General features: G+C 44.0%; 4 protein-coding genes across 5 annotated transcripts; 2 read left to right on the top strand and 2 right to left on the bottom strand.

The window, feature by feature from the left end:
• Positions 1-55: 55 nt before the first annotated feature.
• Positions 56-6,376, bottom strand: rdh12 (retinol dehydrogenase 12). Its single transcript, XM_053620255.1, has 7 exons — positions 5,543-6,376; positions 4,095-4,213; positions 3,241-3,396; positions 2,918-3,022; positions 2,518-2,727; positions 1,931-2,120; positions 56-1,591 (listed from the first exon to the last, which is right to left on the bottom strand). The coding sequence occupies exons 1-7, from the start codon at positions 5,620-5,622 to the stop codon at positions 1,489-1,491; spliced, it is 963 nt and encodes a 320-aa protein (XP_053476230.1). The 5' UTR covers positions 5,623-6,376; the 3' UTR covers positions 56-1,488.
• Positions 6,377-6,628: 252 nt separating this feature from the next.
• On the top strand, positions 6,629-10,363 carry vti1b (vesicle transport through interaction with t-SNAREs 1B). Its single transcript, XM_053620256.1, has 6 exons — positions 6,629-6,866; positions 7,692-7,750; positions 8,383-8,577; positions 9,153-9,326; positions 9,658-9,719; positions 9,852-10,363. Exons 1-6 carry the CDS (start codon positions 6,770-6,772, stop codon positions 9,943-9,945), a joined length of 681 nt encoding a protein of 226 aa, XP_053476231.1. The 5' UTR covers positions 6,629-6,769; the 3' UTR covers positions 9,946-10,363.
• Positions 10,364-11,586: 1,223 nt separating this feature from the next.
• Positions 11,587-19,788, bottom strand: arg2 (arginase 2). Of its 2 annotated transcripts, XM_053620247.1 has the most exons (8): positions 19,382-19,788; positions 19,211-19,283; positions 16,080-16,254; positions 14,855-15,014; positions 14,585-14,679; positions 13,387-13,491; positions 12,436-12,572; positions 11,587-12,260 (listed from the first exon to the last, which is right to left on the bottom strand). In XM_053620247.1, exons 1-8 carry the CDS (start codon positions 19,496-19,498, stop codon positions 12,106-12,108), a joined length of 1,017 nt encoding a protein of 338 aa, XP_053476222.1. In that variant the 5' UTR covers positions 19,499-19,788; the 3' UTR covers positions 11,587-12,105. The 2 variants fall into 2 exon arrangements, with proteins under 2 accessions (XP_053476222.1, XP_053476223.1); XM_053620248.1 differs by lacking the exons at positions 19,211-19,283; positions 19,382-19,788 and adding an exon at positions 16,481-19,170.
• Positions 19,789-24,009: 4,221 nt separating this feature from the next.
• kcnf1b (potassium voltage-gated channel, subfamily F, member 1b) lies at positions 24,010-25,987 on the top strand. Its single transcript, XM_053620246.1, has one exon. The coding sequence runs from the start codon at positions 24,010-24,012 to the stop codon at positions 25,408-25,410; it is 1,401 nt and encodes a 466-aa protein (XP_053476221.1). The 3' UTR covers positions 25,411-25,987.
• Positions 25,988-27,403: the final 1,416 nt, after the last annotated feature.

The raw sequence follows: 27,403 nt of genomic DNA, 5'->3' as shown, positions 1-27,403 counted from the left end.
TACGAGCGGAAATATCATCTATGGTATCACTATTTATCCATTTCATGGTTGTAATAATAACGTAGCCTGTCCGGTACCAGCTGAAATGTGATTGGCTATTGTATGTAAGCTTGTTAGTTGTTGTTTTTTTCCCCGTCCAATTATCAAATCATCCGAGTTATTAAGACTGGATTTCTGGTAGGGTTTTAAGCATGTTCTAGCTAGCAGGCTAACCTGCACGGATTTCTCACAGGATCTTGTCATATATTATCCAGCTAAAACAACCCCAACTGATTTGCCAGAACTTTCTCGCCGGCAAGCTAACTTATGCTAACAGGATTTCTAAAACATATTCATACAGCTAGCAAACGTTATGTCAGGATTTATATCAGAAACGATATTCTAGAGAGTAAGCTACATTGTCCATAAAAACCCACTTATGGGTCCGAAATGTAACTTCATTTTATCAGATTGGTAGCAATCATATAATTTATTAATATTATTGAATTTTTCAACATTTTTTTTTTAAACCTTTTGATAGTTAAACTCATCTGAGATTTGGCAACAAATTCGCAAGGATTAGGTCAACATTACTGGAATTGCATATTAGGCAAAGTCACGAGCCTTAAGGCTTTTCTGTTCAGTGTAAGCCAAAGACTCAAAGTAAAATATATATCTGACTGTTCGACTATCCAGTCCAGAAAAAGAAGAAGAAGAAGAAGAAGAAGAAGAAGAAGAAGAAGGAGAAGGAAAAGGACCAGAAGAATCCTGACGACAAAACAATAGGGTTTCATCACAAAGTGCTTGGACCCCGAAATGAGAGAAATTCTAAGGAAAAGTTTCTAGACTCCTAAAAAGTGCAACTTCCAATCTCACCGAGATATTTTCAGCTAGGTTTCTCCATATGGCTCAACAGTAAGCAATTTTGTGACACATTAATGTGCTTTTGAGAACATCCAGTCCCCACAATTACAGCAATACCAGAATGTGTGTGTATTCCTGCCGGACTTTCGGTCAACCCGGAAACGGCTATAAAATCTTTCACGCCTTAGATCCTTACGAAAATAGTTCAATGTGATCAGACCACAAGTGGTCATCACAATGTGATGTGACCCTTCGTATAATAAAAGTAGGAAAACGTGGCCAATCGTAATAGTTTTTCTGCACGTTATATACATATTTAAATATTTCAGTTCTCCTGTCATGAATGTAACAGTAGTAAAAAACAAGTTTACTTCTGTATAAAAACAGTACAATTCTAGGCAGCTGCAGTGGGGGAGGAGGTGAAATGTACGTGACTTAAAACAAGGTTCAGATTTCTAACAAGGAAAAGACATTTTTTGCTCGCCCTACAGCGACGTACAAACGAGACGACACTGGGATCCCAGGTCCGGTTTCTTGACGTAAGCTTAAAGTGGTAGTAAGTGCGTTTGGCAAAGTGGTAGAACAGAACGCTCGTCTGAGTGACGGGGTCGTGATGACGGGTCTGCGGCGGAACGAAGAGCCATCTCAGTCCCATTCGATGCCGAGGAGGTCGCAGCTGACGTCCCACAGCCTCCGGGCGGTTTCATCGCAGCGGCCCTGAGGAGCGACGGAGGCTGGAGCACAGTCGCTGAGAAAGGGAATGAAGTTATTAACCCGGATTTCTCGAACAAGACTTGTACCATTGCTTAGATAATGAATGATTGCTACCCTTTAAAAAGAGAATAGACTAAAGTAGATGTAGAAAATAAGAATAAGAAAAGAAACACAAAGAATATGTTAAAATATGACGTTGGGGTTGCACACACACACGGACAGTACATTCGGTATTTATCATCATGGGGGGGGGGAGACACTTAATAGGTATAAAAATAATTACACAGATTAAAATACCATTAATGCCTATCATTGTGAAGCCAGATTATGCAGTGGTAGTGTACATGCAGTGCGTTTCTGAAATACACCCTACCTGAAGTGTTTTCCCGTGATGGAGTGCAGTTCCTCAGCAACTGCGCAGTAGATGGAGGTCTGCGCTCCTTCCTGCGGCGTTTTCAGGAATATGGAGAACAACGCGAACGCCAGAGACATCAGCGTGGAGTGACGCACCAAATCGGACATCACCGTCCCCGGGTGCACCGTGTTCACTGTCACGTTCGACCCTGGGGAGCACGTCACAGGTTTACATGAATGCGCTACTGCGAATACGTTATCGTTTCTATAGTAACCGCTCACGCACAGGGACGTCACACAAGCAGATTTCAAAGTGCGTGTGTGTGTGTGATCGTTGATTATGCTGGCGTTTTTCAGTAAGGAGATGTAACATTTCTGGAAGGAGTCTCCAATGTCGGCGCTTTGTAAAGCTGTAAAGTGGTACGGCTGTTGTTTTAAGAGAAATTAAACACGTGGGCGTGTGCAGTTATAGGAAAATAATCAACGTCAGAGTTATAACAGTGACTCTGGTTCATGTCCGTTAACTCGGACCTGTACCTTGTCCAAGACTGAGTTGCGTAATGGTCATACTGTAGTGTAAATGGTTACATCGTGCGTCTCGTGTACCTGTTAGCCTGCACGCTAGCTCCCTGGTGAACAGCACGTTAGCCAGTTTGCTCTGGCAGTAGGCCAGGCCGCTGTTGTAGCTCCCCTGACTGTGCAGGTCGTGGAATCGGATCCAGCCGAAATAATGCGCCAGCGATGACACGATGACGATGCGGGACGGCGCGCTGCGCTTCAACACGCCGATCAGCAGGGACGTCAACAGGAAGTGACCTAAGATGGGAAAACGCTGATTAGCGTCTATCCTTTCGTTAAGCTTTTACGCTGTAGTTTACGTGTACTAATTGGTTACTTAATGATTATTTGGAAATGCAATAATTAACTTCTATATGAGTAGAACCCCCATATTACTATCATCTTTCTGTTTAATGCACTCTTCTCATCAGCTGGAAATTTCCCTCACCGAGGTGATTGACTCCCAGGTGCATCTCGAAGCCGTCTGCAGTCTTCATGTAAGGACACATCATCACTCCGGCGTTGTTAATCAGGATGTGCAGGTGACTCACCTCTGTGTGAAGAGAGAACGTGAGGAGAGGTTTGAGGGCAGTTTTTCCATATGTACCCGGGGTTCACTTATTTGGAAACTGTACGGACTTGATAACTAATCAATGCACTAATTAGCTAGTTTGCAAACTAGCTGGCAGAATACAGAAACCCAGATGATGGGTAGGACTGCGCATTTTACATTTCAGTGCTAGTTATAAACACGCAAGGGCGCATATACACCTTGGAGGAATCTCTGCGCGAATGCTCGTATCGAGTAGGTATCCGCCAGGTCGAGTTCTCGCACCTCCACCTGTGCACCACCCACACGTCTGCGGATCTCCGCCGCCGCCTCCTCACCTTTCTCCACATCTCGACAGGCCAGAATCACCCGTGCACCTGCAGGTGGGATAAAAAAAAACAACCTCACTCTGACATCAAATACTATAAGGATTTTACAGAAACAGTTTGGTGAGTCAAATCTAATTTCCCGTGTTCCTCTTAATCATCCAAGACACTGCGCGGAAGCGAGCAGGGTAAAGTAGCTAAACGCTAATATAGAAGTCTCTCTCACCCAAAATCTTTGGTGTTCTCCAAATCTGGAGAATCATCTCGAATCTGATCAGTAAAGTTCTTTTAATCTGAGTTTGAGCTGAACAGTTTAAAAGCAGCAGGGACCGACCGTCATGTCATTTATTCAATAAAATTCTAAACGAGCGGCTGAAAATAGGATGAATTTTTAAATAAAATATCATAAAATAAAATTGGAAACCGTATTATAATATTATAATACAAGTATAATTAATCATACACTAATACTATGTATGTTTACATGGACTGTGTACTAAGTATATGCAGACATTTTCTGAACTTGCTAAAATTAGGCTAACTTTTCCATTAAAGCTGCAATATGTAACTTTTGTTCAGACAGTATTAAAGTCTGGCACCGTGTCTTCGATCCACACTGACTTAAGATTCCACAACAATCTGAACAGGCAGCGGAGCAGTACCATGTTTTAGAGTAAAGTTTCTGTGTGAGCGTTGTTAATCGGCTGTCGGTTAAATATCAGATAGTGTTTCGTTTGCGTGTCTCTCACCCCGAGCAGCCAGGTCCAGCGCCGTCTCTTTCCCGATCCCTGTGTTCGCACCTGTAATCAGCGCCGTCTTCCCGTCCAGACGTGCAGTGGACACACACACTCCACCTGCCGCGTATTTCCTTCACACACAGGTTTGGAGCAAAATTTTTTGTTGTTTTAAACTATTTCATCATGAGGTCTATTTTCACTTAACAGTTTATTACGTTACCTACAGTGCCGATGCGGCGGCACTTTAACCCTTTAGTCTGACGTGCTTTCTCACCTCCTCACTCTTCTCAAACAGATCAGCATCCAAAGCTTGAACTTTCATACTCACAGTGCAGTCAACATCGTTGGGCCAATCATCTCGTAGACCGCTAACTAGTCAAGCCGAGTCCCTGCTGTAACTGAGCTCAACTACGCTGTATTCGCTGCTTTGCATTCTGGGACTTTGAGTCCAAGGTCTCCACTATTCAGTGCTGGATTTCTCATTAATGTATTGCTGAAAAAAGATGAGCGAGAAAAGAAGCTCTTGCGCTTTTCATTGTTGGGCACAAACGTCGAAACCTGACCGTTCTCGCTTAGCTAGCGTCGTCCTCCTGTGACGTCAGAGCGACACACGACCGCTAACTTGTCACAGGAATAACGAAAATACAGCACCAACCATCGAACAGGCACTGAACGACTGACCGCATCAGAAACATTTCTATACAAAGATATTTAATGTGTTTCAGAGTAATGTTTTCCTTTAAAACGTCACACAAAATGGTGAATTTTGCTCTGGCGGCCATCTTCTGCAGCCGGGGCGAGGAACAACACAAAGTTTTTGCAATGAAATTTCACTACTTGTTTAATCTGTGAGTAAAACGTAATGGATGACTACATGACTGATAAAATGAGCATAAATAAAGTCTCTGTGTCAGGGACTCTGTGTTAGAGAGTTTGTTAGTTCAGAAATTCACAATTTGATGGGTTTTTTTCTGTCCGTTACACGGTTGCTTCTTGATCGTCCGACCGCGCGGATCCTCAACAGCCAATCACATTGCGCTCTGCATAATTAGGCCGCGCATGCATAATTAGCCCCGCCCTCGGAGAGCTCTTATTGGTCTGTTTCCAAGGTGGCTCATATCTCTATTCAGCGGAGGCGCTTACTATGGTGATCATTCAAGAAAATCACTCTAGAAATGTATGAAAATATAATCGGCGACATGGATTTTTAAGAGCTATTGTGTTGTGCATGTAATAAACATTTTAAACAAGGTCCTAATCGGAGTATTTCTGCTTCTTCAGAGACCTATACTGTATAGTGAATGCCGATTCAGGACACCATTATTTTTTTTCCCCCACCACCACCACCACCACCACCACTTTATGATGCATTTAAATACCCTTCCTCGTGCACGAGCCTGTGATGTACTGACACTGTTAAATATTTCCAGCAATATGTCAGATAATAACAGTGCACCTACCTGATGTGAGGCGACATCAGCCTCAGGATTAACGCCACGACCCCGGAGCCCACCACGACAATCATCATCATTATCATCATTATAATGGCGGAAATGAAAAAGAGAAATGTAGCGCGCGTGCTGTATAAACCGTAAGTACTTGCACGGTATGGGATCTGCGATAATGTGCGCTGTTTAACCTCCCACTCGCTGAGAGCATCATGGGAGTTGGAGTTTTTCTTCGCCGGTAGCGCGTAGTCAAAATGTCGTCTGGGCTAATCAGATAGCGCCGTCTCATCCGGGTATTCGGAGCCTCAACTAGGAAATAAACGAAACAGTTTGCTAAAGACGTGGATTATATAATGAAATTGCATGTTGAAGCAAATAATATAACGAAGATACGCGCTAGCTAGTTAGAGAAGAAATGATTAACTGTGCGTTAACTAGCTAATCTAGCGCGGGTGTTTGTGGGAAGTGTAGTTTAAAAATTACAACAACAAAAAAACAGTTATTGCGCTACAGTCCGAATAAAACATTCACTACAACGTAAAAATGACTCAAAGCAATTGATTAAAACAGCACATCACAGATTATGGATGCTAATCTATAAACCTATGGCAATCCTTGAATCACATATAAACCAAAAATAATTTAAAAGTGAGTTGACGCTGTACAGATCACATGATCTGCACCGTCTTTTGTGTTCTACAGAAACCTCTGAAACCATTTCGATCAGCTATATAGCTTTGTGTCAATCAATACATGTATTTTTAAAAAAATACATTTCGACATGCAGATCTATACGTGTCAAAGTTTTATCAGATTACAGAGCAATGTTGGTTTTGTTTAGTAAAAAACAAAACTACACAACCCACAATTCATTGCTGTGCGAAAGACGGCTAAGAGTTGCTCGATTATTTTTGTGTAAATATGATGAACCGTTCTGTATTTCGAAATGTTCAGTTACGTATAAAACTTATATGTTGCTGAAATGTTATCGTAGTTGTAAAGAAAAAACCCCAAAACAAACATGTAATTAGTGCTTAAATCTAAAATGTTTAGTTGTTTTTTTTTTTACGCAGGCGTTGTGTAGGACACCTACGTGAATCCCGGAAGAACCCTTCCTCCGGGATGTTGTGATAGTGCTGCTAGCGAGAAACGGAGATTTCCGCGTAATGCCCGTGTTTAACAGCTTTAACTGATCGTTTCGGACACACTACAGGGTTTCAGGCTTTTCAGATCGACAGCATGTCGTCGGAGGAGTTTGAGAAGCTCCATGAGATGTACAGATCTCTGTATGATGAGCTGAAGATGGTCTCTGACCGAGTGACTCGCTCCCAAGGCGGTGAATATTAAACCGTTCGAAAACAGAAACACTGATTTAACACGTTTTCCATGTTTCCTAAAGTAAACCGTGAATTATGGTTTGTTTATATATATAAAAACAACCCTTAGCTAGCTTGGTGTCTTCGTCTCAATGCTAGCTAGTATGAGTTCATGTTGTAGATATGTGCCGATAATTGGTTACGTGATACACCACGATATTTATTATACCGATATCGTACTGATTTGTTATAGATTATCCATTTAACGTCGTGGAAGGTCAGTCACCAGCCTCTCTGTTGTTAATAAGGTAATATATATGCAGTTTGACATGTTACAGAAAAAAACAAACAAAAAGGGTCAGCTCCTTTGTCCTGAAGATGTCAGAAAACGTAAAGTCATATCTTTACCTATTTACGTACCGCTTATGTGGAGCGTCTGCCGTACAAGTCCCGGTGAACGAGCTGTTACTATTGAAACGATGACGTATTGAGCGCATCAATAGAATAAGTGTCAGAGCTGCTGTTATAGAAAATGAATCAACACTTCCTGACCAATCCATGTGGCAGGTGGTGTAATAAATGTAAACTGTAGTAGTTTACTTTATATATATATATATATATATATATATATATATATATATATATATATATATATATTAAGTTTGTTTTTATTTTTATTGAGGAGACATGATCTTATCAGCACACTTCTTTAACATCAGGCCTGGTGTGTTTGGTCTAAGAGCAAAGCCCAGAGTTATTCTCTACTCTCGTCACACTGAATCACTCATGCAGACGCGGTAAGCTTTTTCCAGCTGTTGACGTTTTTATGAATCATTTTCTCTCAGAGGAGAAGAAGAAGCTGGTGCGAGTGTTTGATGAGCGCCATGGAGAGGCACAGGAGTTGGTAAGTAGCGTTTATAGACGCGCAGAAGGAATAGCGTTCTTCAAAGGATTGCACTAAAAGCTAAAGAGAAAATAAACACAAACCGCACTAACAGGGTCTTTAAGAGCAATCGCACCATTAACAGGCGACTTTTCTCTGAAGCTCACACCTTTACAGTGCATATGATGCGTTGTTGTAAGAAAATCATCCGATAACAGCGATCCCGATTTGTTTTATTCCTCTTATGCCACAGAGATTTCACGCGTCCTACTTTACTCCCGTTTATTGTTCCCGTTTAAAATTGTGAAACCTGTAAGTTCATGTTCTCACATGTCGTTCCCTCACCAGACTCTCTTTACTCATCACTGACTAGTATTTTAAAAATCATAATTCGGACATCAATAAATGCGATCAAACTTTGCAATTTATCCCGATCGATTCCTCAGACGCTTTTAACAGTGACGCCTGTGTTAAACCTGTTGCCATCTCTCTCTACGCTCACTAGGGGGCAGCAGAGCATCATTACAAGCTTTGTAGATAAATACTTGTATATTAATGTAAGCCCTCAGTCTGTCAGTGAATTCATTGGTCAGTTTTGTCTTCTTTCTCATGTCCTCTCGCACCCGTTTCTGGTCCTCGTCTCTTTCTCCCAGCTGCAGGAGTTGGAGCAGGAACTTCTCAGCGCCCCGCCCTCCTTCAGGAACTCCATGTCCTCCAAAGTGCGGCTGTACCACAGGGACCTGGGGAAGCTGCAGCGCCACATGCACACCTCGGACCCCGGATTGAGCCTCTCCTCGCGCACGGGAGACGGCGGGTACAGCATCTACGCCGCCCAGAACGAACGAAGCGTGAGTACGAGGAACAGGATGTCGTAGCGGTAGCACACATCTTCATCCTCACCGTCGCAGATTATAATATCGCTTCGTATTTCGCCGTTCGTTTGCCGAAGCTTTGAGACGCTCCACGACTTTGAAATGGGCTGAAACGTGAACTGAGCTTTCAGAAGGCGCCAAAACCTTTAATCGTTTAATCAGCGGTGGGCGATATGATGGAAGATATCGCATCACCATTCAGAAGACGTTTCTACGATGCATGTTAAGCATCACGATTGTTGGGTTTGTTAAATAACGGCCAGCAAAACCTGTGTGTTGATATTTTTATTTAGCGTCTGTAAAAATCATTTTCTTTTTTATTTGTCCATATTTAAAGAAATGGCGTTTCTAATGAACAAAATTTATTATTAATTAAAAAAAAAAATGTCATTCTCAAGTAATAACATCAAGTCAGTTAATTGTGTAAAATAAAATAAAAAAATGATGGAGGTTTTGAGCAAATGAAAAAAGATAAAAGTGTGTTTATTCTGTCAGGTTTTTGTAATAATCTACTATAATGTGTGTGTGTGTGTGTGTGTGTGTGTTTGCAGACCGAGCAGCAGGCTCAGCGAGCGTTACTGATCCAGGGCTCGGACTCTCTGAACAACGCCACGCAGAGCATCGCACGCAGCCACCGCATCGCCGTGGAGACCGAGCACATCGGCACGGACATCATCGAGGAGCTCGGGCAGCAGAGAGAGCAGCTCGACCGCACCCGAGACAGAGTGAGACACTCGGGGCACAAATACCGGACGGATGACGTCGGGTTATATAACCAGCGTCAATAATATTTACAAACACATTATCGATATTAGTCCCGGTTTTATAAAGATTACTACTGCTGTTAATAATGACGTCATAATATCTACTCACGCAATAAACTGATGACAGGACGATATCCGTAGCTGTCAGTGTTGGTGATGGTTTTCACAGAAGGTATTGTCAATTGACAATACAAGAATATGTATTGTCATTAAATGTACTGTCTATATTATTTAAAATATTATTTGCTATAGATATTATATTTATTATCATTATTATCTTCTTCTTCATCAGCTGGTTCACACGGGAGAGAATCTGAGCCGCAGCAGAAAGATCATACGCACCATGTCTCGCAAGTAAGCTCCATCTCACACACACACACACACACACACACACACACACACACACACACACACACTAACCGCTGAGGTTCCACATGGCCTTGTACATGTGCACTTCATTCCTGTTCGATTCTGTTCTTCTGACAGAGTGATGACCAACAAGCTGTTGCTGGGGATCATCATCGTCATGGAGGTGGCCATACTGGGAGCTGTGGTGTACCTGAAGTTCTTCCGGCACTGAGACGGAGTGCTCCTACGCGCCCCGTCTTTCTTTTTCTGTCCCTTTTCTCTCTCCGTGAAGACGCAGTGAGACGGAGAAACCGGCCTCTTTACGCTGACGTGTTTTCCGGCACCTCCCGTGTCCCGTCACGTTGGCTCGCGGAGGCTCGGAGGAACTTGAGCTGCTTTTTTAAGACTTTGTTTTTCTCGTGTGTGGAGGCAAATCTGTGAAAATTGGCGTCCGCGAGGAACGTACGAACGCCCGTCTGGGTACGATGATGGATGAAAAGTGGCGTAAATTGACTGTTTCTGACTGATTAGATAACACTGCAGTAGAGCTGACCTTTGACCTCTTAAACCTGATATATTTAATAGAAACACTTTGTATTTGCCTTTCAGGGTACTTTCCAATACAGTATTAAAGCGTCCTTGGAAGGGTGTGTCTTTGTTCAGCTGACTAATGTAACGATCAAATTTTGTGTATGTGTGTATTTATATATATTTATTTATATATATATATGTGTGTGTGTGTGTGTGTGTGTGTGTGTTTTAATCGTTCAGAAAGCGTCAACACTATCAGGAGCGTACTGTAACGAATGTCGTTCTGCTTATCTGTATTGGTCCACTGTGACCTACTGACTTCTCTGGCTGACACACACACACACACACACACACACACACACACACACAGACACACACATATGCAGACGCAAATCCTGATCCTGACATCGAGTGGGCATGGCCAAACAGGTTTCGTAACAAAACATTACTGGTTATTGATGCAACATGCTGTACAAAACAACTTTGACAGGTTGTTGGCAACATAAGCAGTTCCCCATGGCAACCGACCTGGCACTGTTTTTGTTTACATTTGGCTAATCAGTTGCCACCTGCTGCCACGCCCATTTTCCCCAACTCTAAATTCCCCTTTGGGCACTATATCTGCCAGGACACTCCCTGTTTGTCAAGCGTGTGTATGCTGTTTTTTTTAAATACTATATTTTATATAACAACATAATTACTAATAACAAGTGTGATGGTTAATGTAGGCTTGGTTTATTCTCTGGGCTAACCGCAGAGTACTTGGTATTTTGTCTGGGCACCTTGCCTGAAAAACATCTTGTACAGACAGGATGGCATGTTCTCACAGGTTACAGTGCCAAGACGCCAGCGTGACATTACCTCGGGTCATCTGAAGTGCCCGTGTTTGGACATTAGCTGTAGAAAACGCGGTTATTTACCTCTTTCGACCTGCTTTTTTAGCTAAATCTGCCCGTTAGATCAAACGTAAATAACACATTTCCTTGCAGAAAAGCAAGATTCACCGAAGGGGAAAGGACGCGGGACGTCAAAGACACGACGCTTGCTTGCGATCGTGCTTACTTTTGCCTCGTGCCAGGCGAACTTTGACCTGTAAATTCACAGACAGACATGGATCTTGAAAAAGGACGGCGGGAATGTAGCGCGACTGGTCGGTAGAGCTGCGAATTATTAAGCGGCGTCACACCGACACGCTTCCCTCGTTGTTTTCTTACTGTTGCTTGGTGCAGGTGTGGGGGGTGGGGGAACCCCCACGTGTCGTCTTGTACACGTGTACGTGGTTTTTGTAGTAAAACCGTGTTGCGGTCTAACGACACGTGAAAATGACATCGACACACCCATATGACAAACTAGGAAATAATTTTTATTCGTTTTGTTATGATGAAAGGAAAAAACACTCATAAATACAAACATTCAATCGTTAAAAGTTTGAAAGAGAGACACGTGGCGGGTCTCGTGGAAGGATGTCGGAAAATTCACGGAGACCCACGTTTTCTTTAAAGGTAGCCAACACATTGTAGATTTATTAACAATTCTAACTTTTGCATAAGTTCAGTGAACAGTCCATTTAAACAAAATATTAGTATACAGAAGTGACGCGCCTTCAGTCCTAGTTGGCGTCAGTCATATTGCTAAATGCTATACATCGGCCTGTGTGCGCGTTTTCCTGTGAGGATTGGGCACTCTCCCTCTCTCGCCGCTCTTCTCACTCCAAGCTCTTTTAGTTCGCTTTCTCTGAAAGGTTTAAAGTTGTGCAGGGTTTGTTTTTTTTATTGTTTTTTTTCTCATACTGTGTTTAAACTTTGGAATGGCAAACAGGTCTGCGTTTCAATCCCGTGTCTGTGTCCGCGTCCCCGTGGCTCTACAGGCCGAGTTGTTCGGTGTCCTGCAGCTCACGAGTCTGACCCAGAGACGAAGCGATGACGTCCACGGCGAGACCGGCGGTGGCCTCCACCGCCTCCGAGCTCGCACCCAGCGCCGGATTCACCTCCACCAGGTCCATCGCAGACAGCAAACCTACAGAGGAAACACAACCGTTTAAAAATATATATATTTTACCATCATTGTTTTTATTTATTAGATATTCAGAAATATACCTCAGTTCATTCCTTAAATATTTCTTATATTAAGGATTGATTCAGTATTTATGACTTTATACAGGACGGAAAGTGTGTGTGTGTGTGTGTGTTACCAGTGTTATGGATCTCCTCCGTGATGTACATTCCCTCTCTGTAGGTCAGTCCTCCGTTCACCGGAGTTCCTGTAGCTGGCGCGAGAGTGGGGTCGAACGCATCGATGTCAAAGCTCAGGTGGATGGGGCGCCGCTTCCTGTCAGAGGGAATTAGAGGTCATTTAGCTTCATATGAAAGAAAGAAAAAAAAAACCCCACCGCAATTTAAACAAACAAATAAATAAATAAACCGTTCCCCATTGATACCATTAGAACCCACGTGAAAAGCCATTTCTTTTATTTTTGGATCGTCTAAACTGATACTAAACGGCATAGCGAAGCATTTCTAGGTTAATATCAAACTAACATTAGCTAACATTGCCAACAAAGTAGAAACAAATGGCTTCTGCTATTAAAAAAAAAAAGAATAAATCATATCACACGTCAAACTGTTCATATTTAAATGCTAACAACTAGCTAGCCACCTAAGAGAGTGTTAAACTGTAGCGAGTTTTAAAGTGTACATTTTTATGCTAACTTTGTAACAGCAAATATACAGGCAGTTCTAACCAGCATAGAACAAAATGGTTGAATACTAAAAGTTAGCGAACAAGACAAATTTAGCTTAACTACCCGGTCATATTGAATTGAAGTGCTATCGGCTAGATAACTCGCCACAGGACTGGGTAGTTTAGCTAGCCAACTAGGACAGTTATATTGAGTTTCATTGATAACGGCTAGATAACTTAGCCACAAGGTAGGAAGATTAGCTTGCTAGCTCGGGCGCAGTCACGTCGAGTTAACTATAGCTAGTGTAAACGTGCGTCAGTTTACTTTAATTCCGTTTTTGCAACATTAGCAAGCTAGTCCACTAGCTAGACATTAGCAATAAAGACGTCACAAAACACCTGACTTCATCTTCATCTTATACTCCAGAAAATACAGTGTGTGGGTGTGTAAAAATATGCGCACCTTGCCAGCAGATGATCCAGCGTCACTTCCATAACCCTCTGCATGCCCAGGCGGTCAATATCCCGCATGGTGAAGCACTGGATTCCGAGGCTCTTCAGAATAACACTGAGAGAAAAGGTGAACAGAAACATGTCATGACAGATTTTATATATACATATATACACAGACATTTTTATATATATATATATATATATATATATATATATATATATATATATATATATATATATATATAAAAAGCTTTGCCGTTTAATTTATGCCTCAGGCGCTGCTATTAAATAGTTATTAATGTCTTTGATAATTGTACTCGGTGCAAAGGCAGACATTCCTTACGCAACACGTCTATTAAAGTGTCTAACTATTGTATGATGTATTTGGAAACCAGTCTGTACAGGCAGGCCGGGATTATGTGTACTCGTCCTTTCTTAGAAAGTCAACAGAAGAAAGGATGCTGGCTAACCACGATTGTTTTCCCGCAAAACCTGTTTACTACAAACTCGTTTATAATGGAGGCCTAGGGGCAGTGCTTGAATTCCATCATTGCCTTGACCACATCGCTGCTTCAACAGAGTCAGGGTTGCCGTTAGACCATTTTTAACCCGATTTTCCCAACCACGGAGGTCAGTCCCTTCCTCCAAGACACATCACGCAACCCGTCACGGGGAAGCTGAACATTCAGAGGAACGTACTGACTGCCCTCTTCCAAATACATGAGCTTACAGATGACCGGCCATGATTGGTTAGTGTTGCTTTGACTGACAGGGAAGAGAGTAACAAGATCCCTCCCACCCAGACCGCACCGCCTGCTGGACTCCCCGGCCACGGACGGCTGTAGCATAGTCAGAATTCGAGACTTTTTTATTAGCGTGAGCCTTGAATAAGTCTTTAAAATAAAAGTGTGATGCGCCTGTTTTGCTGTCCGTCTTGGCCTCGTAGACTGAAGGAAGATGCAGTTTGTTCCCGGTGTAATTAGACGCATAATCAGGTCGGTCTGATATTTTGTATATAGCTCTGTTTTTATCAGCCGTCTCCGTGGCTGAACCGAGACCGGTAGCTCGTTGCCGTGTCGTACGCGTGTCAGAAACGTGAAAAGCATCTCTATTTAGATTGTAATTTGGGCTGTCTTGTTATTACTATTATATAATATTGTTTTTATGCTGGATCACAGTGAATTCACCACAGAGTACATGCTACTTACTGCTCGCCCGGGTCCACGTCTCTCAGGCCGATGTAAACCAGATCTCTAGCTGCGAGAAACGGTTTCATCCAGGAGAAGCCAGGAACCGCTGGCATCTACGTGCAACACCAAGACGAGAGTAAGAGAGATGTTAGTTTTTAAGCAGACAGACTGTTTCAGTCAAGGACAGGACAAATGTTTGCGTTACGTCTTGGAACTTTCGAATGTTTTCTGAGCGGTGTTAAAATAGAGAGCTTCTAATTGTTCGAGGGTGTGCACTGGGTGCGCCACCTTGTCCTGCAGCTCTTTGAGCATGAACGCGACCGGCTGGCCGTGGAGGTTCCCGGATGGGGAGGTCATGGGGGTGTTGATGTCGGCGTGGGCGTCGACCCAGATCAGACAAAGGTCCGGACGTTGCTGGGCGTGGCCCGCAACCGAGCCGATGGCCAAGCTGCAAAGGGTGAGACCGGTACGTTAGCGCTATTATCATACGAGGTCATGGATGATGATTAAAGCATACAAATAATGAAAGACTAGGAGGACAATAGAGGATTTCGTGCAGGGAATTCTATTAACATAGCCGCGCTACCGACGCTGTCACGCAAAGCCACTTTCAGGTAGAATGTCATGGGAACCTTTTATGTTACAGGTGCCTCAATTCATTTCTGTTACCGAATATATTACACTCATTTATCTGAGCAGGGACAAGTTACAGTTATTTAACTGAGTGAAATGGCTGTTTCACACTAGAATTTGAACTCGCAAACTTCAACACGGCGCTACCGCTTCGGTAACGTCTCATCCCGCTCGTTACTGACAAAGATGTAGAAAACGCTTCAGATGTGGATAAGTGGTGAGAAGATTACTTAGGAACTGTCATTTGGTCTGCACCGTCACAAGTCGATGCCCGTTTTTACCAAACCTATACGTACAGTTCAAAGCCGTAACCGATCCTCCTCTTCCTTCTAACTTGTCTCACTACACGTCTGTATTCTGTAGCGTTCATCGTGGTGGCATTATGGAACTTCCTCCAACGTACATCAACATGTGGTGCAAGACAAATGTGTTTTTTCAAGTGTGTGAGATTGCGCATTTGTGTGACCGGTGTATCCGCGTCACATACGGTATTGGTGTAACATTTGGACCGATCTAAGAGATACACACCCTTACTGTGCGGCGTTCAAGACTTCCTTTAGGCCTGCTAAGCCCGACGCAACGAGATTATTCCTTTATTGCTTCATGCTGTAACAATCCGCGATGTTGCAAGGCATCCAGTAACACAAAGCTTACAGACTGTTCCCTTTAAAGTACCTAACCCTCATCATGCACACATTCGCGTTTCCCTTGCTCTTAACACACCAGCTTTGACTCATTAGCTGATGAGCTGATGAGCCTTGGTGTGTTAGAGCAGGGGGAAAATTCCAGCGTGCATGACCAGGATGTAACCACAACCTGTGGTGTAAACCCACCTAGATTTAAATCAGATTTGTTATCGTTATTATTTACTACAAGGTACCTGTGATCTCCTCCTAGCATGACAGCCGTATGCCCCGCCCCTACCGCTCGGCTCATGGCGTCCGACAGAATCTGATTGGCTCGTCCCACCGTCCGTGGGAAGGGAACGTTCATGAATCGGTCGTCCTCCTCCAGGTGCTCGAAACTCAGGTCTCCGAAATCATGCACAGCATTTTCTGGAGAGAAAAAAAGAAAACGTCAAAACTACTTGATTCAAAGAAAAATAAATAAGAGAGAGAGAGAGAGAGAGAGAGAGAGAGAGAGAGAGAGATAGGGAAATGCACGAAACCTTGAAAAGCTCAGTGCAGTGACCAGCATAACGCATAGTTTGTAGTAAGCGTCTATTTTCAGCAGCAGCTTATCACTCACTTTGAGCCCCTGAGCTATTTTAAAAATAAATACCTTCTCCTGTACACCACCTCTGACCAAGCACATGCTCGCTCCTCATTGGCATCCAGAGAACTGTTATTCGAGCTTGTTTTTTGAGAGACTGTCTGCCTTTGCATTTTCCACCCACCCTGTTTTAAATCCCCACAATGCACCATTCGGGTTCCTCTAGGAGTTCATCCCGAAGCAAGGCTACTACCGGCCACGTCCTGACGAGCGGAACAGGAACGAGGTAAACAACAAGGGCTTGGCGGTCTGTCGGTGTGTGGTGTCGGTGTGAGGGGTGTGAACGCGGCGTGTTCGCTGCTGCATTTGATGAAATCCGTCGAGTCGAGTTCGATCAGGGTTACACGGATTTGGGTACCGGTTTCGTATTACTCGTCCTATCCGAACGGACACATCCCCCTCGCGCCACCATGTTCCTTTTACATCCGGACAGGAATAGACTCGAATGCCAGAGCCTTGGTTAAGGCATCGAATGAGCGATGAGTGTACTCGGGTCTGGCTTTTTGAAAGTTCTGATGGCCTGGACGTGCACGAAGCTGGTTCAAGGTGATTACTGCCCACCTCTGACCTCTCTCGTGGTTCAGAAGTTCCCAGTTTTGACGCACTGCTGTTCTTTGTGCAGTTCATACCGATACCAAATACAACCACCGTGTGATTTTACCTGTCCGGCATCTTTTCCGTTGTAATTTTCAACACGTTATGAGAAAAGGAGGTTTTGGCTGCTTGTGCGTCCTTGCCACGTGTTGTAAACAGATCTAATACACACCGCTAATATATTCATGAGCATGCTAAGCCTTAATGTGACGAGACTCATCTTTTTTTTTTTTTTTTTGCTTCATGTTGTATAAAGTCTCAAGAATAAAATAAAGGCTTCGTTTAAGTGACTGTTCCCTTTAAAAGAGGTCCAAAGCAGGTCATGCCACCATGGAAAAAGCAGCTCACGCTTAAGATAGCCTGCGCTATTGGATTACAGGCACGACGCAATGTTTATCCATTCCCCAGCTGAGCAGACGCTTGCCGAGAACCAGACTATGGTGACTTGCACATTCCGGGGGTGAACTTGGGAAGTGACAAAGTGCCACTGAGCCAGAAATGAACGGGCGTTTCACCGCAATCACGGGAACGGTTTGTATTCGAAACCATAATTTCAGATCAGACGTAAATCGGATCTCAGATGTGTAGTTTTCAGGATTTAAATGTAGCTGGTATGGTAATTACTCGGCTAAAATTAGGTCTAATTCAAGAGCTGAAACGCAAACGGTTCCCTAACTGAAATGATTTGTGGTACGCACGATGCTATATAGTGCGAAAACATCGTTTCAAATTGCCCCAGACCATAAACCCTGTCTGTTTATGGAAATCATTAAAAAGATGATTCACAGAATATTCCCTGTCTTTCAACACGTCTTTACGTCAACCGGTTCTGCACACATTCTCGCACGCAATGTGGCTCTGATTACATCAGATATGCAGCACGAGTTATCCAGGAACATCTTAACAATGTTGAGCTGTTTCAATGATTTGTCCTTCCTCTGGCCACTAATACTCATGTTGCAGTGGTGTATGACAGGAATGAGGTAAACAACGTAAGAGGGAGTAGGGTGGGGGTGTGTGTGTGTGTCAGTGTGTTTGTGTGGGTGGGTGTGTTAGGAGGGTTTGTTTGCTGGTTTTGTGTTACGTGTCTGTACTAACGATGTCCTTGATTTTCCAGTTGCATCCCGACAGGAATAGACGAGGACAGCGGTGCGTGTTTAAGCTATTAAAATGAGCGTGTTGCAAATAAATGGAAATGTGAAGTGGAGTCTGGCTCGGCGTACGTCAGGGTTGTCGAAGGTTTTCACCGCCGCTCAAAACGTGCTCAACAGAGTACAAATGTGTGTTATTCCTTGTCATTTTGGACCAATTATGTATCTTAAATCGCCTGGTAATCGTACATATAGTCATATACAGACCACAGTATAGTCGTACAATATTTCCACTGTGATTATAACAGAGTCTGCAACTGTTTGTTTGTTTGTTTGTTTGCTAACCCTTGCCCTAGCGACTGTAACAGGCTACTTGTTCGAGGATCACTTGGGTTACTTTTAAATCGTTTGTATCTTATACAGCTACATAAGTGTACCTTCACATATGACGTCACGACTGTAACACCCTACCCAAAGCAGAGCGGACAGGCCCAAACCGCCCGATCTGGCAACCGCGCTATGACGCATAGGCTACAGATGCTACCCCCTGTGCGGGCGGGCGGGCACGCACGCACACACACACACATACACACACACACACCCTCCTGAGCTGAAACAAAAGTGAAATATGGCCGTCGCACATGAACACACGCGCTGAAGAGCTTTTAAGAAGCATTGAATTGGAAACACTTTTCAATGTGTGATGACGTCATCATTCGGTATGAAAAAAAGTATCCTAAACAGGTGCAGCAAGTGCTGGTATTTGTACCTGGGACACCAAGTTTAAGTTCTAAAAGAAAAAAATTAAAGAAAAGAACAGACCCCCCTCATTCTCACTCTCACACACACACACACGGTGCAGGGATAATAGGAAATGGCAATGACGCATCCGGAGTTTACGTGACTCACACTGTCGCACGTGCACTCTAACACACCATCAACTTTACACCAAATGTGAACTCTCTGCTCTCTCTCTCTCTCTCTCTCTCTCTCTCTCTCTAAAAAAAAACCCCACTCTTGAATCCTGGAATATGAGCCCGTTTCTCGGACTCACCCAAGCTGGCCAGCCTCTCCACCACTCCGGCGTCTCTGATGGCTTTGGGTCCGAGCTCCACTCCTCTCCTTTTCTGAACAACACAAATACATCACATCACATCTCTGTGACGTCACGCAGGGCTTCACTCTTGCTCGACTTTATTTCTCCGATAGGCACACCCTTACTTACCTGTCCCTTGGAGAACGGAGCTCCGACGATAGCCACGGAGAGATGAGCGCGGCTCTGCGGGCAGCACGAGCTCAGCACCGACCGGAACAAGCGCGACAGCGGCCCTCTCACTGCCATACCGGGTGACCGACTGCGTGGGAATAAATACACAGGCTAAACGAAGGAATAAAAGATTCCCCAAGAACAACTCCCAACTCTGAGGTCTAATCTCTAATCCCCTGTAGTCTCCCTAGCGGATGCTGAAACTGTGAAACTCGGTAACGCCTCCTTTTCCCTTCTAGATGGATCATCTAGGCTTCACTCATATTCATGAGGAGCCACGCATTTGTCACGTAAATAAACCGATCTACACACACACAGCAATATAAAGAAATAAATATCAATAAAAATCCGACATGGAAGTCGCGCCGTTGCCCCCGAAACCGGAGTTAAATATTTCATCGCCTTGCCCTCCGCCTTTTATAGCTCCCTGATGAGGCCGCAAGACGCGCCTTCGTCTCGTCCAATCAGGAGCCCCGAACGCGTGGGTTCGCTCACAAGTGGGCGTGGTTTGGCATCAGGGTGGAATCCCGAACTCGGAACTCTAGACGCATAGCGGCGTCGGAAATTTCCGCTCGAGCGCAGCTTGCAGGTTTAAATCGGGTCGTTGGGTACGGGCTCGTAGCTCCTTTCCCCGGTGTTGCCAGATTCTGGAGTCTTTTGGTGGCTTGTGTGAGAAAGGATTATTGTTGTTGTTATTACTGCGTGTGTAGGACCAGCCTATATAGCCTATAGGTCCACCTCTGAGACTTCAGTGTCCTTCACTGAGGACATCATAGCTAAAATATTGCCAGATTACACTTTTTTAAATTTTGTTTGAGGTCTTCTGTGAGTGATAGTGGTTCTAGATCACTTCGTCGTGCTCTCTGTCTGTCCAGCCTGTTCTTATCTGAATACACAGAATGTCTCTGTCCCTGTTCTGACACAATAATACTCTGTTCATAGTTAGGTCAAGCAATTATCAACAGCCAGACCTCCATCCTCTTCTTCCTTTTCTGTATATGTATACTCTGATTATATCAGCATTGAACTAAGAAACTAAGAAACCTTAACTTGTTTCTTAGGGGGGGAAAAAAAGGAAAACTTACATTAAGACTTGTAAATGGACTGCAATTAGTTTTCAAAGTAAAGCTACTGTTAACTGAAAATGTAGAGCGGTCGAGGCTTTGGGCTGCAGGAAAACTCGATGTCCTTTTGGAGTCCATCCATCCATTTTCTATATCACTTTTCCTACAGGGCCACGGGGAACCTGGAGCCTATCCCAGCGAGCATAGATAAAGAGATAGATAGACCATGGGGCACAAGGCAGGGTACACCCTTGACAGGGCACCAATCACATACATGTTCACAGACCCATTAATACACTATGGACACTTCAGACATGCCAATCAGCCTACCATGCATGTCTTTGGACTGGAGGAGGAAACCCCCACAGCACTGGGAAAACACACAAACTCCACACACACACACACACACACACACAGGGCAGTGGTGGGAATCGAACCCCCAACGCTGGAGGTGTTAACACAAACGTGCTAACCACTAAGCCACCATGTGCCTCCCTTTTGGAGTCATTTGTCTAACTTGTTTATATTTTTCACCATTTCTCAGAAATAAAGCTACTTTCATAACTGATGTGGCGCCATTTCATTAAAAATACCTTTTAATATTCATCTTTCACCTGGAAATGTGAATATAGTGTGTCTTTTTAAATAATACAAAATAAGACCACTGTTAAAGCCAGACAAAAGTACACCACATGCTGGTGAAAAGTATTTAATTCGAAAAGACACACACACACACACAAAAGAATGCCAGTGAGAGGTCATGACCTCAAAGGTCAGAAGTTGTGAAAAATGTGTGACAGATGGTACTGATTGATTAGGGTTTGGTTACTTGCGAGGAACAACAACAACAATAATTCATTCATTCAAACAGGAGAGTGCGGATGTAGATGAGAACAGTGTGGCCTGAGTGCTTTAAGAATCACAGTATATGATGCAATGATACCCTCTGCAAACATCATCACCGTTTAACACAGTTTTACTGCTGGCAGGGTTGCCAGATAGTTGCCTTTGGTGTAAGTTGAGCGGAAAATGATGTGCTTGGCTGTTCTGTATTAACTGAGGTTGATTTTTACTACAGTAATTTTCCAACTGAACGTTATCTCAGGAAGGTTTTCAACAAACTGTGCTACAGCAGCTCATCTGCGGGATCGGACCAGACGGTCTAGCCTTCGCTCCCTATTTGCATCAGTAAGCCTTGGGAACCCAGGTCCCTGTTTCCGGTTCACCACTTTTGGTAGGTACTAACCACTGCATACCAAGAACACCCCACAAGACCAGCAGTTTTGGAGACGCTGTGACCCAGTCGTCTAGCCATCACAATTTGGCCCTTGTCAAAGTCGCTCAGGTCCTTACACTAGCCCATTTTCCCTGCTTCCAACACATCAATTTCGAGAACTGACTGTTCAGTTGCTGCTTAATATATCCCACCCCGCTACAGGTGCCACTGTCAGTGGTTCTAATGTTATGGCTGATCGGTGCAAATAATAATAATAACAATAATAGATATAAGTATCACTCATTCATTCAAACAGCAGAGTGTGAGTGTAGATGATGACAGTGTGGCCTGATTCCTGGTCCCACAATTCCGAAAAAAGAGATAAGAATCATACCTAAGAATACATGATGCAATGGTGCCCTCTGCATACATCAACACGAATTAACATAGCGTTACAGGGTTGCCAGATAGATAGCTTTTACAAGCTTTTTTTGTGTGTATATTGCGAGTTCTGCAGAAAATGATGTGCTTGGATGAGATTCCTTAACTGAGGTTGATTTTTATTACAGTAGTTTAACAACATGAGGTCCACTCAGTATCATCTCAATAAGTTTCTCTTTCTCTCTCTCTCTCTCTCTCCCCATGAGAGCGTTTGTCTTGTTCATTAGGGGATCTAAAGCCACTGGCGGAGATCTGGTGCCCTCTTGAGGCGGATGTGCACAGGTACAACTCGCTCGCTGTTTTTATGCACTCAGAAATTCTGAGATTCATGTAAATATTTCTACTTTTCACTCAGGTTGTTGCTGATAGTATAACATGTCAAAAAGAAAAGACTTTTGTCCCCCACCGTACATCCTTGTATTTTTTTTCCACTTCTCATTCCTAATTTCTTTCTGTTTGCTTTTCAGTGGGAAATTCAGGCCTCCGCAGAGATTATTAGTTCATGAAGATCAGCTGAGAAGCGCGCGACTGTGAGTAAACAGAAGTCACGTGCACTATGGGTGCAAAAATACTTTTGCATTATAAAAAGCAATCATAAATGTAAAAAATAAATAAATAAAAATAAATAATTACTGACATGCGCAGCTACATGCATGTAAAAATACCCAAATTAACTGAAAGGAACAAATATGTAAGAAAAATGTACACTCTCAGAAATAATGGCACCAGACTGACTTTTTCCTTGTACCTTGTACCTTTAAAAAGAAGGTGTTTGTGGTAGCTTAAAGTCTAACCTTAATTTTTTTAAAAGGTGAAAGATACATACTAAAGGTACAGGAGGTACAGGATGCAGCCCTGACGGTGCCACTCCAGCGACATACAGAGAAAAATACAGACTACAGAGCGCTTGTTTATGCCTATGTGAAAATGTATTCAATTAATATCAATTAATTTTAAATCTTCAGTGGGAAAAAGAAGCAATTAATACCACTAATACTAATACTATTACCGACACCACCCACTACTAGTACTACTACTTATAAGTTTCTGTAATTACAGTGTTTTACCACTAGATGGAGACACAAAACTATCCTGAGATGATGACGCGCTAAAGGGGTCGATGAACTCGGGGACATTAAGGTCTGATACACAGATGTGAGAGTTTGGATATTATATATCCTATAAAGTGCATATTAATATGTATATATAATCAAAAGTGTAAACCTCTACAGAAAACTAAAGACACATACAGTGTTTTGATCATTCGTAACTTGTTGCATGTAAGTGACTGAGGTTTATTTATTATTTTTGAAGTCTATACTGTAAAGGTGCACGCCCTAAATCAGCTAAAGTTCAATAACCTCTCAAGTATTACTGTTATCAATAAATGCAATGCACTTTATATTATCATTATTATTATTATTATTATTATTATTATTATTATTGTTATTATTATCATCAGAGGATTATTCTGACTGAGCTGCACTCTCAGCATTAGTGAGCATTTATCTAAATTTACAAATATATATTTAAAGTTAAATAATGTTCTTTATAATGCTTCATAATTATGAGAGAGGGAGGTCTGAGACGCTCGTGAAGGTAGGCTGAGGGGGGGGAGAAGGGGGGGGGGGTTGCGCTGTGCGGAGGGGGGGGGCACCTCATGCACACACGCACACACACACACACACATAGTCGCATTCAGAGAGTCCAAGCGGCGCGCGCTCTTGAGTGGCGCGCACGGAGCGCAGTGCCAAATTGCGCGCGCAGAGAGAAGGCACTTCCTCCACGTCCTGACGCGACATTTCTGTTTACCGGAGCAGAAAACTATCCGCTTTTGTCTTCAAACATGTTTTAAATCCCGGACGATGTGGACGTTACCAAAGCCCGGGTACCGCGACGGCGCGGAGGAGCAGATCGCCGTGAATGTGGGCGGCGTGAGGCTCGCGCTGCGCGGCGACATGCTGGACCGCTACCCGGAGAGTCGCCTCGCGGAGCTCGCGCGAAGCACGACGCGCGGTTTCGACGCCATCTCCTCGTTATGCGACGACTACGAGCCGGCAAAGGGGGAGTTTTACTTCGACCGGGACCCGGACTCGTTCAAGTGCATCGTGGAGGTGTATTATTTCGGCGAGGTGCACATGAAGAAGGGGATTTGCCCGATGTGCTTCATGAAGGAAATGGAGTTCTGGAGGATCGACTCGAGCTGCTTGGACGAGTGCTGCAAGAGCAACGTGCGCGAGAAGGAGGAAGAGCTGGCTGAAATAGCTGATAAGGTCAAGGCCATCCTGGACGACCTGGACATTGATGGAGGGCCTTTGGCGACCCGGTCCGAACGCATCCGGAAGTTTCTCTGGAGGCTCATGGAGAAACCGGAGTCGTCCTGGGTGGCACGCGCCATCGCAGTGGCGTCCTTCCTGTTCGTGCTCACGTCTTCGCTGGTGATGTGTCTGGCGACGCTTCCAGAGCTGCAGGTGCAAGACGCAGACGGCCACGTGGCCGAACACCCGACTCTGGACGCCATCGAGACGGCGTGCGTGTGCTGGTTCACGTTGGAATACGGACTGCGTTTTGCCTCGGCTCCTGAAAAGACACGTTTCGTCCTGTCCTTCCTCAACATGGTGGACTTGGCTGCGATTGCGCCGTTTTACATCGTACTGGCTCTGACCCATCTCGGTGCCACCGCTGCGATGGACCTCACGGACGTCCAACGGGCCGTGCAGGCGTTACGCGTGATGCGCGTAGCACGCATACTAAAGCTAGCACGCCATTCATCTGGACTTCAGACTCTGACGTACGCGCTAAGGCGCAGCTTCGCCGAGCTCGGGCTCTTGCTAACCTACATGGGTGTTGGGATCTTTGTCTTCTCGGCACTCGGATACACCATGGAGCACAGCCACCCGGAGACACTGTTCCGCAGCATCCCGCACTCCTTCTGGTGGGCCATCATCACCATGACGACGGTGGGCTACGGGGACGTGTACCCGAAGACAGCGCTGGGGAGGTGCAACGCAGCACTCAGCTTCCTGTGCGGCGTAGTAGCTATCGCGCTGCCTGTCCACCCCATCATCAACAACTTTGTCGTCTACTACAACAAGCAGAAGGTGCTCGAGACTGCAGCCAGACACAAGCTCGAGCTCATGGAGCTGCACGGGACCCTCGGGCAGGGAACGGACAAACACCAGACGCTCAGGGTTTCCAGGAGCGACTCGCACATTGCGATGCTAACCGGCGAACGCAGGACGGTGAAGAAGAGGAGCGTATCTTAAAAAAAAAACAAACTGCAGGAGAAAAACCCCAACAGTAGCAAGAATCAGTTCCTTAAAGTGACTCAGTGACTGAATTCTATCATAAAATGTTCAACACGCTACATATTTTATGAAAAAAACAAAAAAACAAGTCGGTGTTTCTAAATTGACTTCTGCCTCCGATTGCCTCCGAGATGTGTGACGTAAAACTGCAAACGATGCTATATATTGTACGGAAAAAGAAAAAAAAACAACAGTGGCTTTTGCATTTTAATGGAAAAAAAGAACCATAGCAAGCAAAGTTAACGTCCCTGTCTGAAATGTGCATGAGTCTTACATGACGTCAAAAAAAAAACACCCTGTGATATATGAATGATACTGTGCATGTTGTAACAAAAGGACACTTCATATTTTACGAAAATAAAATGCTGTCCAAGACAGTCCGAATGTTTAGCCTCACTCACTGACTTACTGACAGACTAAAGGTCAACTAGCGCAACTAGCATTCTAGCAGGACCAATGCAGAAGAGAACAAGTTGTAAAAAAAACCTGCTTACTCAATGATCCTGACTGCCTCCTGCTGGCTGAAACGTGCATGTGCAGCAGATTCAAAGGTCGCCACTCTGTGTAGCGTAAAAATCGACGTTTCCTTTGTTTCGGCAGCAACGAGTGTGAGCAAATAAAAACAACGTGGACGTGATGTTTTAGCGATATCCTTTCCTAACAGTCTTGACAGACTAACTTAACAGAGCAAGCTGTACACAGACACAAGAACAACAACTAGCTCTGTCATTAGCTAGCGAACTAGCTGGCTGGCTAGCCAATGCTGTCGTGAGAAGTCTGTGATCACGAGCGGATTCCTATTTCTCCAATATTTTCCTCACGTAATTAGGAAATCATTGATGGCTACGTATACAGAGGGTTCACATAATCAAAAATCAAAGTTAGCTAGCTAGCTAACTCGGGGATAAACATTTACAGCTAGCAGGCTAATACGAATGTTAGTTTCCGATATTCACCAGAGTTACGCAAATGAATTACAGGCAAGTGTTGATTTTCTACATTGATAGCTGACTCGCGGTTGTGTGTCGGATATTGAGGATCCACTTATTCCACGAAACGAATCTGAAAATAACTTCGATCGATAGCGCTCTGGATAAACTCAGCTAGCTTAGCGTAGTACTTCTACAGCTTGCGAGTGCTAAACTAATTTCGCCGAACATACGCAAGACTCAGCGACGCTCATTTATCTTGGCACCTGTTTTTTTTTTATTTCAGCTCAAATTATGAGCTTCAGATTACGTTTGGAAATAACATTGAGAAAACGTTTCGGCTCAATGAAATACATATATATATTTTTTTATCATTTATACGCTAAACTGCTTTCTGTACACCGAAAGGCATGTTTAACCCAATGTTTAGACGTTACTGTCTTAGTGTGTGGTACAAACTCCAAGTTATTTTCATCTTAAAACCTAGAACCTGTCAGGAATGTAAAAAAAAAAAACCCAACAAAAGTCTTGCTGCCCGGTCCACCCTTCTCATCGTCTTAGAACGTTTCTATTTCGAACCCTTTCTGGTAGGAAAACACGTACTCTATATCGAGCCCCTTGAGGGGAAAACTGAAGAAGTCTTATAGGCTTTAAATGTTTAAAGAACACATACTGCAGAGCTGGGCTGGGGCAGCTCCAGGCATTTCTTCTGAGATGTCACTCATAGAATTAGCTTTCTGCTCAGACTGTGAAATCTCGTCCTGGATGGAGTCCGTGTGCAAAAACAACAACAAAAACCACCCACTGGACCGAATGTGAACGCAGTCTGTCCTTAAAACACGCGTAATCATCCTCTCGCCTGCTTCCTGCCACTAGGGATTGAGCATTTCTGTAGAAACGTTATATGGGAAAGAAATGACATGAGACCTGTCGCACATAGCGCTCAGAATAAATTCATTAACGAGGGGAATAATCTTTTTAGCGAGCACCACCTGGCCGGTTAAATTTCATGCCCTACTTCC

This window comes from Ictalurus furcatus, chromosome 3, assembly GCF_023375685.1.
Source record: "Ictalurus furcatus strain D&B chromosome 3, Billie_1.0, whole genome shotgun sequence".
NCBI lineage: Eukaryota > Metazoa > Chordata > Actinopteri > Siluriformes > Ictaluridae > Ictalurus > Ictalurus furcatus.
This window is presented reverse-complemented; position numbering and strand designations above follow the sequence as displayed.

Excerpts from the sequence above, each read along its gene's own strand:
- arg2 (XM_053620247.1), bottom strand. The coding sequence starts at position 19,498 with ATGGCAGTGAGAGGGCCGCTGTCGCGCTTGTTCCGGTCGGTGCTGAGC. Across the intron at positions 19,284-19,381 it reads CTCCGTTCTCCAAGGGACAG|AAAAGGAGAGGAGTGGAGCT; the intron begins GTAAGTAAGGGT and ends TGTGTTGTTCAG. Across the intron at positions 16,255-19,210 it reads GGAGAGGCTGGCCAGCTTGG|AAAATGCTGTGCATGATTTC; the intron begins GTGAGTCCGAGA and ends TTTTCTCTCCAG.
- kcnf1b (XM_053620246.1), top strand. The coding sequence starts at position 24,010 with ATGTGGACGTTACCAAAGCCCGGGTACCGCGACGGCGCGGAGGAGCAG.
- vti1b (XM_053620256.1), top strand. The coding sequence starts at position 6,770 with ATGTCGTCGGAGGAGTTTGAGAAGCTCCATGAGATGTACAGATCTCTG. Across the intron at positions 6,867-7,691 it reads AGTGACTCGCTCCCAAGGCG|AGGAGAAGAAGAAGCTGGTG; the intron begins GTGAATATTAAA and ends ATTTTCTCTCAG. Across the intron at positions 7,751-8,382 it reads ATGGAGAGGCACAGGAGTTG|CTGCAGGAGTTGGAGCAGGA; the intron begins GTAAGTAGCGTT and ends TCTTTCTCCCAG.
- rdh12 (XM_053620255.1), bottom strand. The coding sequence starts at position 5,622 with ATGATGATAATGATGATGATTGTCGTGGTGGGCTCCGGGGTCGTGGCG. Across the intron at positions 2,121-2,517 it reads GCTAGCGTGCAGGCTAACAG|GGTCGAACGTGACAGTGAAC; the intron begins GTACACGAGACG and ends CGTGCTCCCCAG. Across the intron at positions 1,592-1,930 it reads ATCACGGGAAAACACTTCAG|CGACTGTGCTCCAGCCTCCG; the intron begins GTAGGGTGTATT and ends TCCCTTTCTCAG.